Source organism: Heterodontus francisci, chromosome 17, assembly GCF_036365525.1.
Source record: "Heterodontus francisci isolate sHetFra1 chromosome 17, sHetFra1.hap1, whole genome shotgun sequence".
In the NCBI taxonomy this organism is placed as follows: domain Eukaryota; kingdom Metazoa; phylum Chordata; class Chondrichthyes; order Heterodontiformes; family Heterodontidae; genus Heterodontus; species Heterodontus francisci.
In genome coordinates, this window is record NC_090387.1 from 65,855,975 (window position 1) to 65,874,490 (window position 18,516).

At 46.4% G+C, this 18,516-nt stretch overlaps 1 protein-coding gene across 4 annotated transcripts in view; it reads left to right on the plus strand.

Annotated features, from left to right (window-relative positions):
* Window positions 1-18,516, plus strand: part of LOC137378993 (leucine-rich repeat-containing protein 36-like) — a 114,284-nt gene that overhangs the window by 42,098 nt on the left and 53,670 nt on the right. For 3 of the 4 annotated variants that reach the window (XM_068049558.1, XM_068049560.1, XM_068049559.1), the window contains 2 exons: window positions 14,099-14,198; window positions 15,848-15,948. In XM_068049558.1, the coding sequence (XP_067905659.1) occupies window positions 14,099-14,198; window positions 15,848-15,948 (201 nt within the window). Of the gene's footprint in view, window positions 1-14,098; window positions 14,263-15,847; window positions 15,949-18,516 lie in introns of those variants that run through there. The other variant, XM_068049561.1, reaches the window with a different exon arrangement.

Genomic DNA, 18,516 nt, shown 5'->3' on the forward strand with positions numbered 1-18,516 from the left:
TATGGAACAGGTTTCCAACTCATTCAGTGTATGTTGTTTCATTGTATTCCTTCAAGCAAGATATGGGGCTGAACTTTATAGGGGCCTCGACGTCGGGATCCGTGGTAGGGGTGGCATGAAGATTGCCCCGGATGAGGCCTGCCACCGACCATGACACCAGCAGGGCCTGTCCTGATCTTGATGGCAGTGGCGAGGCCTTATAGTGCCCCCCCCCCCCCCCACCCCCACCACTCAGCAATGGGACTGTCTTTTAAATATTCAAATTAATTTACATACCTTAGTTAATGAAGGTCCCGTCGCCTCCTGAGGTGGCTATGCGATCTTCATCCTGGTGGCTGGCACTGCTGCGCCGTCGAATCCCTGTCCGGGGAAATGAGAGGAGGGAGGAGGGAGGTTTATCAGTGCAGGAGTGGGGTCAAACTTGCTTGATTTGTCTAGGGGCGATGGGAAGGGGTAAAGGTAAAAGGTTCTAAACTTTGCAGGGGGTTCGGAAAGTCATTTATTCAAGGTAAGTATTTCGGGGGTGGTGGGGGGGAAGGGCAGGAATGACATGTAATGTTGGGGGGGGTGTGGGAGAGGGTCTGGAAAGATTTTTAAAATTATTTTTATTAACTTTAAATTTACTGTCTCTTTAAAAATTTCAATTGTCACTTAGGGCTCTAAGCCCTTTAAAAATGGTGCCGGTGCCTGCACAGTTGCCGGGGATGGGACGGGTGGGGGGGTGGGGAGGAGGGTGGGTGCGGTCCGCCCTGGGCATGTTAATGAGCTGCCATCTTTAAGATTGCGGCGGCTACGCGAAGTGAAAGCTGCGTGTGTGGGCCACCATCTTTTACGACCGCCGCCACACTCAGCGGCGGCCACATAAATCCAGCCCATGGGCCTGTTTCTGGATAGGGTGGAGATCACCTCATACTAGAGGTAGGTATTCTGTAATGTAAAGGGGGGCTAATGTGATCTCCTGGATGAGTTTCTATCACCTAAAGGGTTGGAGAGGAATTTTCTCGTTCTCCTCCCATCCCTCTGCCCTGCCCCTAATTAGCCTGGGTTTTTATTAAATCTGGTTCTTGCCTTTCCCAGGAGATTATAGCTTTGGAAAGGTAGGGAGTGTATGTATTGTGGTGCATAAAGCATCTTGGGTATGTGGGACAAACTGGATGGACATTGAGTCATTTCCTGTACATAATTTTTGTGTGTGTCCCAGAATGGCTTCATTCACTTCAGTGGGGTTTGGCACTTTAGACAAGTTGGGAGCTAATCTGGAGCCTTGATCTGAGAAAACATACTTCTGGCTGGATGTTGTTGCATGTTCAGCCAGTGGCACATTTTTGGACTGATTTTAGAGGGAGCAAATTTAAAGTGTTTCTGGTATTAAATTTGTAGTTGATCATGACTGACTTTCGTTTTGAAACAAACGAGGTGCATTGTATATAATTGAGTGTACGCATAAATTTGCACACTCACTGGGCTGTATTTTACAGACCCCCCGACGTTGGGGGTTATTGCAGAGGGAGCGGAAAATGCCTCTGGGAGAGCCCCACCACAGACCTCGATGCCAGGAAGGCTCGGCCCCATATTGCCGGCGGCAGTGAGGCCTCGTGGTGGACCCCCGCCACTCGGTGATGGGAGCCCAATTTCAATATGTAAATTAATGTAAATGCCTGAATTAATGACCGTCGTGCCCTCACCGTCCATCCTGGCGCAATATTGGTGCAGGTGGCCGGCACTCCTGCGCCTTGGGGATCCGAGGCAGAACATTGGTGGGGAGGGGGGAGCAGGTAAATCTTCCGGGGCAGGGTGGGGGAGCAGGGTCAAACTCATCTGAGTGGTGTAGGGGATGGTGGGAAGGGTTATTAGTGCACAGTTTATGAACTTTGGGGCAGGGGAGGTCAGGTGAGCAGGGGAAGTGTTTTGTTGGGGGGGAGAGGGCAAGTAATGCATTGCATGGTTATTGGGGGTGGTGGGGAGGGACAAATTAAGTGTTTAAAAAAATTTTTGTAACCTCTTTAAATATTTTAATTAAATGGAAGGGCTCGAAGCCTTTTAAAAATGGCATCAGCCGATCCGCAAAGACTGCCGCGCCATTGCCAGGGACGGACAGCCCGCCCCCTCCACATCATTGGGATGGGCAGTCTGCCCACCGATTACGGCTGCAGCACCATAAATTTCAGCCCACTGTGTGTGTGTATATATACACGAACACACGAATTAGGAACAGGAATAGGCTACTCAGCCCCTCAAGCCTGCTCCGCCCTTCAAAAGCACCCTGGCTGATCTGATTGTAACCTCAACTCCATATTCCAGCCTACCCCCAATAACTTTTCACCCCCTTGCTTATCAAAAATCAATCTACCTCTGCCTTAAAAATATTCAAAAGACTCTTCTTCCACCATCTTTTGAGGAAGAGTGTTCCAAAGACACTCAGCCCTCTGAGAGAAACAGTTTCTCCTTATCTCTCTTAAATGGGCGACCCCTTATTTTTAAACAGTGACCCCTCGTTCTAGATTCTCCCACAAGAGGCAACATCCTTTCCGCATCCACCCTGTCAAGACCTCGCAGAATCTTATAAGTTTCAATCAAGAGGCCTCTTACTCCTCTGAACTCCAGCAGATACAAACCTCGTGTGTCCAACCTTTCCTCATAAGACAACCCACCCATCCCAGGCCTTAGTCTAGTAAACCTTCTCTGAACTGCTTCCAACGCATTAACATCCTTCCTTAAATAAGGAGACCAATACTGTACACTGTACTCGAGATGTGGTCTCACCAATGCCCTGTATAACTGAAGCATATCCTCCCTACTTTTGTATTAATTCATCTTGTGATAAACGTTAACATTCTATACTAACCTATTGTGATTCATGCACAAGGACACCAAATCCCTCTGCATCTCAGAGCTCTGTGATCTCTCACCATTTAGATAATAATGGTTCTTTTTTATCCTTCCGGCCAAAATGGACAATTTCACATTTTCCCACATTATACTCCATTTGCCAGATCTTTGCCCACTCACTTAACCTATCTATATCCCTTTGTAGTCTCCTTATGTCCTCTTCACAACTTACTTTCTTACCTATTTTTGTTTCCTCAGCAAAGTCAGCAACCATACCTTCGGTCCCTTCATCTAAGTCATTTATATAAATTTTAAAAAGTTGAGGCCCCAGCACTGATCCCTGCGACACAGCACTCATTTCATCTTGCCATCCTGAATATGACCCTTTTATGCCTACTGTTTGTTTCCTATTAGCTAGCCAATCATCTTTCCATGCCAATATGTTACCCCCCTCCACCATGAGCTTTTATTTTCCGCAATAACCTTTGATGTGGCACCTTAACAAATGCCTCCTGGAAATTTAAGTACAGTACATCCACCAGTTCCCCTTTATCCACAACACATGTTACTTCTTCAAAGAATTCCCATATATTGGTTAAACATGATTTCCCTTTCACAAAACCATGTTGACTCTGCCTGATTACCTTGAATTTTTCTAAGTGCCCTGCTATAACGTCTTTAATAATAGCTTCTAATATTTTCCCTAAGACAGATGTTAAGCTAACTGGCCTGTAGTTTTCTGCTTTCTGTCTCCCTTTTTGAATAAAGGAGTTACATTGGCTCTTTTCCAATCTAATGGAACCTTCCCCGAATCTGGAAAATTAAAATCAATGCATCAACAATCTCACTAGCCACTTCTTTTAGGACCATAGGATAAAGTCCATCAGGACCTGGGACTTGTCAGCCCGCAGCGCCAACAATTTGCTCAGTACTACTCCCTGGTGATTGTAATTTTCTTGAGTTCCTCCCTTCCTTCCATTTCCTGATTTACAGCTATTTCTGTGATGTTACTTGTATCCTCTATGGTGAAGACTGATGCTAAATACCTGTTCAATTCATCTGCCATCTCTTTATTTTCCCTTTATTAATTTTCCAGACTCACTTTCTATAGGACTTTGTTAACTTTTTTTTTCAATATCTATAGAAATTCTTCCCATCTGTTTTTCTATTTCTAGCCAGCTTTCTCTCGTACTCTAATATTTTCCTCCTTATTAATCTTTTAGTCGTTCTTTGCTGCTTTTTATATTCTGTCCAATCTTCTGACCTGCCACCCATCTTTGCACAATTATATGCATTTTCCTTAAATTTGATACTATCTTTAACTTTTTTAGTTAACCACGGATGGTGGGTCCTCCCCAGGAATTTTTCTTTCTCGCTGGACTGAAATATCCCCTTAAGTGTCTGCCACTGCATCTCTATTGACCTATCCCTTAACCTAATTTGCCAGTTCACTTTAGCTAGCTCTGCTTTCATGCCCTCATAATTGCCCTTATTTACGTTTAAAATACTAGTCTTAGACCCACTCTTCTCTCCCTCAAACTGAATGTAAAATTCAATCATATTATGATCACTGCTGCCTTGGGGCGTCTTCGCTATGAGGTCATTAATTAATTCTATCTCATTGCACAATACCAGGTCTAGTATAACCTGCTCTCTGGTTGACACCAGACGTGCTGCTCTAAGAAACTACCCTGAGAACCTTCTATGAACTCCTCATCTAGGCTACCTTTGCCCATCTGATTTTTCCAGTCTATATGTAGATTAAAATCCCCCATGATTATCACCATACGTTTCTGACAAGCTCCCAATATTTCTTCCTTTATACCCCATCCTACCGTGTGGTTACTGTTTAGGGGCATGTACGCTGCCTTTAGAGGTGAATTCTTGCCTTTATCATTTCTCATCTCGACCCAATCCGCTTCTACATCCTGGTTTCCTGAACTTGGGTCATCCCTCTCTATTGTGGTAATACCATCATTAATTAACAGAGCCACCCCTCCACCTTTTCCTAGCTCCCTGTCCTTCCTTAATGTCATGTACCCTTCAATATTCAGTCCCAATCTGTGTCATCCTGCAGCCACAGGCTGAATTTTAAAGGTGCTCTGATGCCAGGAATGATGGTGGGGGCGGGGGTGGCGCCGCGGCGGCGGCAATGAAGATAGCAACAGAGGAGGCCTGCCACCGACCCCGAATTCAGCAAGCCCCATACCTATTTTGGCGGCAGCGAGGTCTCGTGGTGGCCGTCCTGCTACTCAGCAACGGGACCAGCATTAAAATATGTAAATGGCTACTTACCATGCATTAATATGCAGGCTGCAGCAATTCAGGCAGCAGGTTTCAATCTTTATTCGGACTTGCGGCACTCACATGCTGTTGTGTTCTCGTCCCTGGAAAGCTGGTGGCAACGAAGCGTCAGTCCTCGGAACAGGCGAAGGTGCGTGGGTGGGGGTCTCCGATGACCAGGACATCATTCTGCATGAAATAAGGGAGGTGGGTGGGAGTTTCTGATAACCGGGACATTATGCTGCGTGAAATAAGGGAGGTGGGTGGGGGTCTCCGATGACTGGGACATCATTCTGCATGAAATAAGGGAGGTGGATGGGGGGTCTCCAATGACCGGGACAGAACTCTGCATGGAATAAGGGAGGACCCCATGCCCTTCTACCGTAAAGGGGGGGTTACTCTGCACACGCTAACGTTTGGCGAGGGGTGAAGGGGGCTGTCCCTGTTTCAGGCAGGTGGGAACAATAGCACTCCATGACCCCTTCTGTGTGGGGTATGGGCCAAAAGTGGTATGGGGTCGAACGTCATGTAGCCGACAGTTACACCCTCGCAACGTCAGTAACATGGCTGTGTTCATGCTGCCCACTTTAATGCAAAGCTAGTATGAGTGATGTCATACCATACCATATAAGTGATGATGGAACGCATGCTGAAGCACCAATGTACATCACTGTCTACCCTGATAGGTGCCACTGATCCACTGAAGGCACCGCATCCACCTGCAGTGTTCAGATGGGGCTGCTCCATCCTGTCTCTCTTGATCCAAGTGCTGTGAGGAGTCATATCTGCCCTAGGCCGAATCAACAGGAAGCTCATGGAAAGGAGCGGTAGCAGCCACCAAGGCGCTTTCAACGTCAGAGAAGACGGGTCTACAAGCTCCGCATGACATACCTACATGTGTCAAATCGCCAGTGTCAGAGGTGGCTGCGGATGTCCAGAGAGGCGATGACGCATCTGTGAGCCCTGCTGAATGATGAGCTGCAGCCGATGGGGTTTGCTGGACACCCAATGCCTGTGGCCCTCAAAGTCACGGCGGATGTTGCCTTCTGCACCTCCGCATCATTCCAGAAACCCACTGGCAACCTGCATGGCGTTTCACAGTCACCAGTGCACAGCAGTATCCAGGGAGGTCATCGATGCCTTGTACAGGAGGGCCGCTGGATGTGTGTGCTTTGGGACAGACCCTGAGAGTCAGTCCCAAAGGGCTGTCAGATTTGGGGCCGTTGCGAGAGCCCCAAAGGTGCAAGGGTTCACCGACTGCATGCATGTGGCCATTCAGGCTCCAGTCGGACAACCAGCTGCATACCTGAATAGAAAGGGCTTCTTCTCACTCAACCTGCAGCTAGTATGTGACAACAGTAAATACTTCATGCAAGTGTGTGACGCCTTTCCAGGCAGCTGCCATGACTCATTCATTTTGCACCAGTCCCAGGTGCCAATGCTCTTCACTGCACCGGCAAAGATCCAGGGGTGGCTTCTTAGGGACACGGGAGACCCCTTGCAGACATGGCTCCTGACACCGGTGAGAAACACCGTCAGCGATGCAGAGGAGAGATACAGCGCCTGCCAGGGCTCGACACGAGCTACCATCGAGCAGGCCATCGGCAAGCTCAAGATGTGCTTCGGCTGCCTACACAAGTCAGGTGAGACCCTACAGTACTCACCAGAAAGGGTAGTGCGCATCGTTGCTGTGTGATGTGTTTTGCACAGCTTTGCAATACAGAGGGGGGAGGCCTTGCAGGATAAGTAGAGACACAAGCAAGAGACATGCTCGCACAATGAGGATACAGAGGAGGTGCAGCAGCATCCGCGCATGGGAGGACGGAGATCATGGAGGCATCGCAGACAGGGCGGGCAAAGAGCAAGGGATGCTCGGCAACGCCTTATTGCTGAGCGCTTCCACTATCCCTGAGGATAGTGAGCTGACAAGATGGATACAGAACTGGCTCGGTCATAGAAGACAGAGGGTAGCAGTGGAAGGATACTTTTCTGAATGGAGGTCTGTGACTACTGGTGTTCCGCAGGGATCAGTGCTGGGACCTTTGCTGTTTGTATTATATATAAATGATTTGGAGGAAAATGTAGCTGGTCTGATTAGTAAGTTTGCGGATGACACAAAGGTTGGTGGAGTTGCGGATAGTGATGAGGATTGTCGGAGGATACAGCAGGATATAGATCGGTTGGAGACTTGGGCGGAGAATTGGCAGATGGAGTTTAATCCGGACAAATGTGACATAATGCATTTTGGAAGATCTAATACAGGTGGGAAGCATACAGTAAATGGCAGAACCCTTAGGAGTATTGACAGGCAGAGAGATCTGGGCGTACAGATCCACAGGTCACTGAAAGTGGCAAAGCAGGTGGATAAGGTAGTCAAGAAGGCATACGGCATGCTTGCCTTCATCGGTCGGAGCATAGAGTATAAAAATTGATAAGTCATGCTGCAGCTGTACAGAACCTTAGGCCACACTTAGAATATTGCGTACAATTCTGGTCGCCACACTACCAGAAGGATGTGGAGGCTTTGGAGAGGGAACAGAAGAGGTTTACCAGGATGTTGCGTGGTCTGGAGGGCATTAGCTATGAGGAGAGGTTGGATAAACTCTGATTGTTTTCACTGGAACGACGGAGGTGGAGGGGCGATATGATAGATGTTTACAAAGTTATGAGTGGCATGGACAGAGTGGATAGTCAGAAGCTTTTTCCCAGGGTGGACGAGTCAGATACTAGGGGACATAGGTTTAAGGTGCGAGGGGTAAAGTTTAGAGGGGATGTGCGAGGCAAGTTCTTTACACAGAGAGTGGTGAGTGCCTGGAACTTGCTGCCGGGGGAGGTGGTGGAAGCAGATACGATAGCGACGTTTAAGAGACATCTTGACAAATACATGAATAGGATGGGAATAGAGGGATACGGTTCCCGTAAGTACAGAAGGTTTTAGTTTGGACAGGCATCAAGATCGGCGCAGGCTTGGAGGGCCGAATGGCCTGTTCCTGTGCTGTACTGTTCTTTGTTCTTTGAGCAGAATATGCCCCCCATCTCACACATCGTGCTGCATCTGTTAGGCAGTCTTCTGCATTCGTGACATCTGTGTCACCAATATTACTGGCAGCAGATGACAGCCATTGCTCACGTGACTGCACCCATGCAGTGCATCATGCATACTGGCCGATGATGTTTTTCCATCCATTGGCATTGTTCCAGGGCAATGATGTCTTGGGAGGAGACATAGTCGGCACATGCTGGCATGCGTCATTAACACAGTAAAAAGGAGACACCTGATAGACAAACACATTTAATGAGAAGTTAACAGAACATATACGTTGCACCCGTGATAACTCATTTGTGTCATTGTGTCTTTTTTAGCCGCATGCGGGTGCTGTTTCACTGTGCAACCTCTGCGCTGGCAGCTTGACTGGAGGCAGGCTGCTGATCAGGACGCCCTTTGGCTTTGGATGACTTGGACAGCCGTCCTCTGGGCGCATCAGTGCAGGAGTCTCCTCCGGCGTTGTGGCTGCTGGAGCTGGACTCACTGACGGAGGGGCTGCGGAGCCGAGGAACCGGTGTCCACATTGGAATCGCCCTGAGAAGAGACCCCACATATGGATGGCTGTCTCTCCTCCTCGCTGCTCTCCTGAAAAGGACCAGGTGCAGAGACAGTGTCCAGGCCCCTGGTCCCTCTGTCGCCTAGCCACTGCTGCATTCAGCTCATGGCCGAGGCGATGGTTTGCAGGTCAGCGCACATCTGTGGGATGTGGCTGTCCATGAGAGTTGTCATCCTCTCCATGGAGGAAGCTGTGCGCTCAATTGCCCGAGACATGGCTGCTGTCATGATCTAGATGGACTCCCCCATCATCCGCTCGTGGCTGCACATGGCCTGTGATATGTCTGCCAGATGTTGCCTTACCTCTCCCTGAAACTCCAGCAAGCTCTGTGCTGTTGACACCAGATGATCATCATCAATCTCGGGCTCAGCATGGGCCTGGCCACCCACAGTCCTCCGACTGTCAGAGGCCTCGGCTGTCTCAGCCTCAGCCAGCTGCTCGGGTGCATGTGTGGTTCTCTCACCAGCTTGTGACCCAGATTCTAGAGCTGAACGCATTCCCACTGAGTTGAGTGTCTCTGCGCTGGTGGAAGGTGCGGGAGTGTCATGGAACCCTGCTTCCTCTGGGGTCGTCTCCTCCTCAGAGGTGCGAGCACTCTCTGGGGCCTCCATTGTCACCTCGGAGCATCGCCCTGCAAGATACAATGTGAAGAGCACAGTGTTAGGTTCACTGGTGTACATATCACTAATATGACAGCATTGTGTCCTCAAAGGAAATGTTTCGAATTGTAAAGCTGAGAGCTTGTCCCAGTACCCAAAAACGCCTCAAGAGTCAGATGTCTTGTTCAAATGAGCGATTTGTATTCCGAGCATGCAAGGAGAAGTCGTACTCTCACAAATGTTTGTAGGGATTCTACTTGTAGAATGTTTGAGTAGTTATTTTATACAGTTTACAGGAGGTTTACTTGACAAGCTGTTTCATTAATTACATCATCTCCCATCTACTGTCTTCCCTAATCTCATCTTGCCTTGATTATATTATTCACCTTGTCAACCCCTTGATTAGGTTATTCATATGATGTGGCTGTCTCCCCTCTGATCTCACTTACCTTTTGATTAGGTTATTCATGTGATTTGTGTGTCTAACAGGCAAGCTTTTCTCAAGTTTCAGGGACCTAAGTAACACCAAGTATCCCTTGATTCCCTAAGCCAGTCTCCCCTACAGAATAATCAACGTGTTTGTCAAAAAGATGAATGTTCAGCCCAGAAGCCTAGCTGCATTTCTGAAATTGGACATCTTCCATGACCACCACGTATTTCAAGGGCCTCCTCCTCAGCCTGGGTCAGTGGTCGGAGGTCTGGCACCCCTCCTCCAGTCCTGGAGGACTTCCTTGCATTTTCCTGGAAGAGCAAGGATGCAGATGTTAAGTATTGACATACAACTACATGATGCTTTGCACAACATGGGGGCTACAACAAAAGGTGGATGACGGTCAATGTGTCGGACGGACTCAACCTGTCATGTAAATGCCATGCTCTGGGTTGCACATGAGGGATTGACTCTTTCACACATACAGACACCCATGTGGCATCAATCCTCTCTGCCCGGCCTCCCTGTGTCTGACACGGCAGTGGCACCCATGTGCCACTCTGTGTGGGCAAACCCAGGTCAGATGGGGCCCCAAAGAAAAGTGTCACTTACCTTTGCTGAGCGAATTAGGTCATTCATCCTCTTGTGGCACTGGTTCCAGTCATGGTGGGTGACCCCAGGGCAGCTTAACTCGTCTGCAATCTCCATCCAGGCTTGCTTGGTCAGGCGGGAGGGCCTCTTCATGCATCGCTGGGGAAAAGAACCTCCTGCCTTCCTTGCACAGCCTGGAGGAGACTGAGCAGGGAGGCATCGCTGAACTGTGGGGCCACCCTGGATCGCGCCTCTGACATCTTTCAAAATAGCAGGGATTCAGCAGTGTGCAGCAGCAGACAAAGTGGTTAAAGTTCACCTTTGTAAGTAATGCAGGGCTGGCTGCCATTTAAATATGGCGCCAGCACTTGATCATTCATCACTTGATGCCGTTTATGACGTCGTTCAACGCGTCATTGGGGGGTCGGGCACCATGGCCATGCTAATGAGCCACTGCGTTTGCAATCACGGCAGCTCTGCAACGTGCAGCCCGCAAATTTTTCAACCCACCACCGATTCCAGCGGCAAGCTGTTGAAATCCAGCCACATGTCTCTGTAATGGCTATCAGATTGTACTTATTTATTTCTATTTGCGCTTTCAGCTCATCTGTTTGGTTTTGAATGCTACGCGCATTCAGATACAGAGCCTTTAGTTTTGTCCTTTTATTATTTTTGTAACCTCGAGCCTTGTCTGCTGATTTACTCTTAGATCTGTACACACTGTCCCTTCCTGTCGCAGTCTGTTTATCCTTTCCCATATTAATACCTTTCTCTCTTGCCTTGTCTCTACTCCTTAATTTACCACATCTTCCCAAATGTGATCCCTTGTCCCCACTTTTTGGTTTAAAACCCTCTCTACTTCCCTAGTTATGCGGCTCATTAGAACACTGGTCCCCGCACGGTTCCAACGTGGTCCCAACGGTACAGCCCCCACTTTCCCCAGTACTGGTGCCAGTGCCCCATGAACCTTAACCCACTTCTACCACACCAGTCTTTGAGCCACGCATGCATTTCTCGAATGTTATTTGCCCTAGGTCAATTTGCACTTCAACATGTGCATATATATGAGGTCGGTTTCTCCATGGAGCAAGTTAGAAATGTTCACTACTTGCAGATTTTGCATGTTTTTCAGTAGTATCTTAGAAGATACCAAGAACTTTTGTTACTCAGATTTTTTTCACTTCTCCTCCTAAACCTCAACTAAAGGGTTAACTAATTTTATGTATAAACAATGCCAGATAAAGTTGCCCTATGGGCGGTGGGGACAATATGTTTTAGAAATTTGTTGAGTACATGAGATATATTGTTACATCAGCTTTGAGTAGCTCCAGGTCTGCAGTTTGCCAAGTCCAAGCAAGCCCATCAGGTTGTTTCTATTGTTTTGGGTCCACAATAAATACATCAGTGTAAATTAATCTCACTAAGTAACTTGCTTTTCTGTTAATTGAGCTTAATCCCTCACAGCATGGCTGGTAAATAATTTTGGTAGTTTTCTGTGATCAGCCTGCTATTTGCAGATATGTGATCACTGATATTGTTCAGTCAGACAAATGAATAGCTACCGAAGCATCCTACATGGATTTTTAAAAATTCGTTCCTGGGATGTGGGCGTCGCTGGCTACGTCACCATTTATTGCCCATCCCTAATTGCCGTTGAGAAGGTGGTGGTGAATGCCTTCTTGAACCGCTGCAGTCCATGTGGGGTAGGTACACCTACAGTGCTGTTGGGAAGGGACTTCCAGGATTTTGACCCAGCAACTGTGAAGGAACAGCGATATAGTTCCAAGTCTGGATGGTGTGTGGCTTGGAGGGGAACTTACAGGTGGTGGTGTTTGCATGCATCTGCTGTCCTTATCTTTCTCGGTGGTAGAGGTCGCGGGTTTGGAAGATGCTGTCTATGGAGCATTGTTGCGTTGCTGCAGTACATCTTGTAGATGGTACATATTGCTGCCACTGTGCGTCGGTGGTGGAGGGCATGAATATTAGTGGATGGGGTGCCAATCAAGCGGGCTGCTTTCTCCTGGATGGTGTCAAGTTTCTTGAGTGTTGTTGGAGCTGCACCCATCCAGGCAAGTGGAGAGTATTCCATCATACTCCTGCCTTGAGGATGGTGGACAGGCTTTGGGGAGTCAGGAGGTGAGTTACTCACTGCAGGATTCCTAGCCTCTGACCTGCTTTTAGAGTCATCGCACTGAAATAGGCCCTTCGGCCCACCGAGTCTGTGCCGACCAACAGCCACCCATTTATACTAATCCTACATTAATCCCATATTCCTTACCACATCTCCACCATTCTCCTACCACCTACCACACTAGGGGCAATTTACAATGGCAAGTTACCTATCAACCTGCAAATCTTTGGCTGTGGGAGAAAGCCAGAGCACCCAGCGGAAACCCACGCGGTCACAGGGAGAACTTGCAAACTCCACACAGGCAGTACCCAGAACCGAACCAGGTCACTGGAGCTGCGAGGCTGCAGTGCTAACCACTGCGCCACTGTGCTGCCCCAGAGTAGCCACAGTATTTATATGGCAACTGCAGTTCAGCTTCTGGTCAATGGTAACTCCCCCAGGATGTTGATAATGGAGGATTCAGCAATTGTAATGCCTTTGAATGTCAAGGGGAGATGGTTAGATTCTTTCCTGTTGGAGATGGTCATTGCCTGGCACTTGTGTGGCACGAATGTTACTTGCCACTTATTAGCCTAAGCATGGATATTGTCCAGGTCTTGCTGCATTTCTACATGGACTGCTTCAGTATCTGAGGAGTCGTAAATGGTGCTGAACATTGTGCAATCAGTGAACATTCCCACTTCTGACTTTATGATTGAAGCAAGATCATTGATGAAGCAGCTGAAGATGGTTGGGCCTAGGCCACTACCCTGAGGAACCCTTGCAGTGATGTCCTGGGACTGAGATGATTGACCTCCAACAACCACAACCATCTTCCTTTGCACCAGGTACGATTCCAACCAGTTGAGAGTTTTCCCCCTGATTCCCATTGACTCCAGTTTTGCTAGGGATCCTTGATACCATACTTGGTCAAATGCTGCCTTGATTTCAAGGGCAATCACTCTCACCTCACCTCTTGAGTTTAGTTCTTTTGTTTGAACCAAGGCTGTAATGAGATCAGGAGCTCAGTGGACCTGATGGAACCCAAACTGAGTGTCACTGATCAGGTCATTGCTAAGCAAGTGCCGCTTGATAGTACTGTCGACGACACCTTCCATCACTTTACTGATGATTGAGAGTGGACTGATGGGGCGGTAATTGGCCGGGTTGGATTTGTCCTGCTTATGACTCTAGGATATACCTGGGCAATTTTCCACATTGCCGGGTAGATACCAGTGTTGTAGCTGTACTGTAACAGCTTGACTAGGGGCACGTCAAGTTCTGGAGCACAGGTCTTCAGTACTGTTGCTGGAATGTTGTTAGGGCCCATAGCCTTTGCAGTATCCAGTGCCTTCAGTCGTTTCTTGATATTACGCGGAGTTCATCAAATTGGCTGAAGATTGACAGAGCTGGGAGATTTATAATGTAGTACGTGTATGTTGTCAAGTTATACATGGCTTGTAATTTGCCTTGTTATAGTAACTGTTGCTCTGGTTACTTTGGGAGTAATCAGCATTCACCACGAATTGTACCTCAGAGTATTTAAACTTTGATGGGCTCATAATCAGGGAGGTTTCTTTCACTTCCTATTGTGTTTTTTTGGTAGTGTGTTTATAAATTTAAAATCAATCCATATGTTACTTGTCATCAACAGATGACAGACCTGTTCGGGACAGTGAGCGAAAAGCTGCCCAAATTCAATTCTGTTCATGGGAGAAAAAAGAGGCACCAGACCTAGATAAAGAAGAAGACAGGTACAGAGAAATTCAGCTCTGTATATATACATATGTACAGTTATCTAAGAATATACCAAGAAGGGTAAGTCTTCTAGCTGCCTTTTTGAATTGAGCAAAGGAAGGAAAGTTGGTCTGAATGATCTGGGAGTCATTCAAAGTGACAGTAACGATGTAATTTCAAGAGATGCAGAACATGCATTTAACTTAGAAGGTTGTATTTTTTTCCAATGGTCTTAATATACCTGAATGTTTATTTGAATAATGGATAAAATATTCAACTGCTGAAATATTCAGTTGGTGCAGCCAACTAATTATAACTCCACCGAGTAAAATGCCACAGAAATAGTTTCTATTGAATATACTTAAATATCTTTTAAATAAGGAGTAGAGAATATGGATAGAAAAGTGCTCAGAACCAGAAAGCTCCAATCCAATGGATGTGATATGTTTCACAATTACTGAGAGGCTAACAAATTGCTTACTGTTTACAGTTTTTACAGTTTTAATGCAAAACCCATTGACATTTTAACCACCTTTTGTCCCAGTGTTTTTAAAAAAAAAACTTGCATGAATGCACTTTGCTTTAACAACCTGCCATGTAAATGTTATTCTTTTCCAAATTATTTGTGGAAAAATTATTTTTTTTAAATCCCAAAGCATTAACACCCACCCAGACCAGATCCATTCTATGCAAAATAATTTTAACACCTGAGGCACTAAAGCTCACCATTTAGATCACTATCCTGTGATCTTTGCTGAAAAGCATGTGGGTGTGAACAGCAGATGGTGACTATATTGGTCTCAATTGCAATGCAGTTAGAGGTAAAATAATCTACCAAAATAATGCAGATGCTGGAAATCTGAAATAAAAACAAGAAATGCTGGAAATATTCAGCAGGTCTGGCAGCACCTGTGGAGAGAGAAGCAGAATTAACGTTTCAGGTCAGTGACCCTTCATCAGCACTAAAATTCCATTTTTATCAGTTTACACAACAACAACTTACATTTGTATCGTGTCTTTATATAGTGTCTATAGTAAAGCATTCCAAGGAAAAAACTAGCAAAACATGTGCTTGTGCTGGTGAAAGAATAATATTTGGGGGCCCATATTCCCTGCAAATGTTGTCGTTGAGAATGAAGATGGTAGTTAATCATATCTGGAGAGTGGTGCTCACAAAGAACAGGAGTATTAAACCAGCAGCTGTAATAAATCGCTTGTAAGACTACATTTTTATTTTATAAAAACATCTATTTTAAACTTCTTTTAGAAAGAGAATGGACAATGTGGATGAATGGAAAATGCAATTAATTCCACTTTTTAGCTTTAATTATGAATTATTAAGTGATCTTCATACACCTGAAAGAGAAAACTCAATGTTTTCCTTTACCAAAGAAGTTCTGATGAAAGAGCCCTCCTGAAATGTAACTCTTTTTCTTTCAGCTGCTGTGCACTTGCAGCATTTTTCTGCATTTATGTCAGATTTCCAGCATTTGTGTTTTTTTTTTACTTCTTAATTTGTCACAGAGGCTACCATTTGAGTCCACTTACATTTGTGTGATCTTTAAATGCTTCCACAGTGGATAGTTGATTGTTTGTTTATTATAGCTAGAACCAGAACGTGGCTGATTTCATTTTGCCTTTATTTCTGTCCCACTACAAATTTCAGGATCCATATGAAGAAGAACTTTGTATATGACAACGATGAGCAGGACTCTGTATGTTCATCAATGAAATACAAGAGGGATACGACATCAGATCTTAAAACTGGTAAGGAAGTGTAGTCTTTTACACTACACTATGATACAATATGACCGCCTCAGATCTATCCTCACACTCTTATCACTATTTAGATTCAGTGTCTGCATTTTTATGCAGAACACCTAACGTCATACAAGATTGCCATTACATATAGTACAGTTACATTGTTTTACTTGTTACTTCATTTAGCAGCAGTTGTTTTCGCACAAAGATCGTCAGTCTTCCTGAGTGAGAGCTACTTCTGATAAAGGAAGAGCACATTTGCTGACAATGTCACCACCAGTGGCGCACTACTCAGACATGGAACGTCTCAGGCAGCTGCCCATAATAAAGATGATGCCGCTGCTTAATTTGGCACAAAAGGCAAGCAAACTCCTTCTCCCTTTAGCCGCATCTCTTCGCTCCCCCCACTCCAGCCTGTTCGCTGCCCCCACTGCTTGTTTCCCCCTTGCTTGCCACTCACTCCCTCTGCTCATTGCTTGGTGCTGTCTGCTCCCCACTCACTGCTTGAACGCACCCTCAGCATTTACTCCCTTGCCGTTTGCCACTCGACTCCCCTGCTTGCTGCTCTCTTGCTGCTGGACCCCCTGCTTGGCACTCCTTCTCACCCCCCCACCCCTTTGCCGCTTGGCCTCCTGCTTGCCACTCCCTCACTGCTGGTCCCACCGCTCAGCGCTCCCTCACTATTTGCTGCTGGGCTTCCCACTCGCTACTCCCTTGCCAGTTGCTCCACCTGTCGCCACTCACTCGTCATTCACTACTGGGCCCCCCACTTGCTGCTCCCTCTTCACCTGCTCCCCTGCTTGGCTGGCCGCTCCCTCTGTGTTTGCAACTGGGGCCCCCAACCTTCACCGTTCGCTTCTCCCGTTGTGACATCAGTACGTGGTGATGTCAGTGTGCGGTGACATCAGGATGCGCATGCACGGATTAGTGCTGGCAGGATGACGTGGGCGAGCTACGCAAAGACTGACATGAGCTACCAATACCTCACGATCGATGTGTTGGTGACTCCTGCTTTAGCATGATGTAGCATATTTTTCTAACTAAAATTGCTGTTTCATTATCCATCCTGTTCTTCTGTTTGCTCCATATTTGGATGTTGCTGGATAGTTGGGGGGGGCAGGGGACGTTGATTAGGCAGTGCTCCACCATACAATGGAAACCAAATAAAACAATATTATTACAATGGTAGAGTGAGCTGTTATATCTCAGTCTTTCTTTTAGGCCACACCCCAGCTGTGGCTGAGAAGACTGGTGGACAACATGCTCCTGTACCTCGGCAGTAATCCTGCGAGCAAGGTGCATGAGAGTGATCTAGGAGTAACTGCTGGGGGATAAGTTGATTCACCGGGACAGGAAGGGTTGCAGGCCACTACCTGTGCAGGATGTGTTGCTTTCTTCAATAATGTCAATGATGAGGGCATGCAGGTAACGATCAACGGCACTGCCTCCCTTGCTCAATCAGTGTACATCTGCTAACAGTGCTATGCGAATAAATTTCTCCCCCCTGATTTTTACTGCACTGTGATGATAAACTACATTAAACTTTGTTGGCTTCTTAGTGCAACAATTATATCAATACTAGTCAAAGTTTTACCCAGTTAGAAACACAGACCAGTGTACAGTTTGGGTGAGGGGAGCTTTGAGCACAGTTACAACCAATTTATTAAGATTACTTTTTTTTTAAATGTTGGATAGTCAGCAAAATAAAATTAAGCAACTTGATAGTACTAAGGTTCCTCCTTCGGTCAGTGCAGAAACCACTATGGGGTTGTGGTAATACCTGCTTTGGTTGCTTGGTAAGCTAATAATAAATAAACCTGTTACCATAGGAATCAGAGTAAGCGTTTTATGATATTTCTGATAAGGTATTTGAAATGTGCGTCTGTGCATGTCATTGCAACATTTTTATGTGTCTTAATTGCCACTGAAGCCTTTTAGTCACTAACACCTTTCACAGGGACTCTGGATTAATACTCTCTCTACTCAGAAGACACCTGCAAATCCTTTCTCTGCTTTGGGAGTGGTAGTCCCAATTAGTGCTGAAGAATACAAGACAGACTGAATATAAAGCACCAATGGAGATTACCATTGCTAGATTTATATCGATACAACAATATACTAACAGCCAATCTGGACAATCATAGGAACGTAGGAAATAAGAGCAGGAGTAGGCCATTTGGCCCCTCGGGTCTGCTCCGCCATTCAACTAGATCATGACTGATCATCTACCTTTTTTAGAATTAGAATTAGAACATTACAGCGCAGTACAGGCCCTTCGGCCCTCGATGTTGCGCCGACCATCTGACCTACACTATTCCATTTTCATCCATATGTCTATCCAGTGACCACTTAAATGCCCTTAAAGTTGGCGAGTCTACTACTGTTGCAGGCAGGGCGTTCCACGCCCCTACTACTCTCTGCGTAAAGAAACTACCTCTGACATCTGTCCTATATCCTCATTGCCATTTACCCGCATTATCTTCATATAGCTTGATATCTTTAATATTGATCTCGGCCTTGAACATACTCAATGACTGAACCTCCACCACCCTCTGGGGTAGAAAATTCCACAGA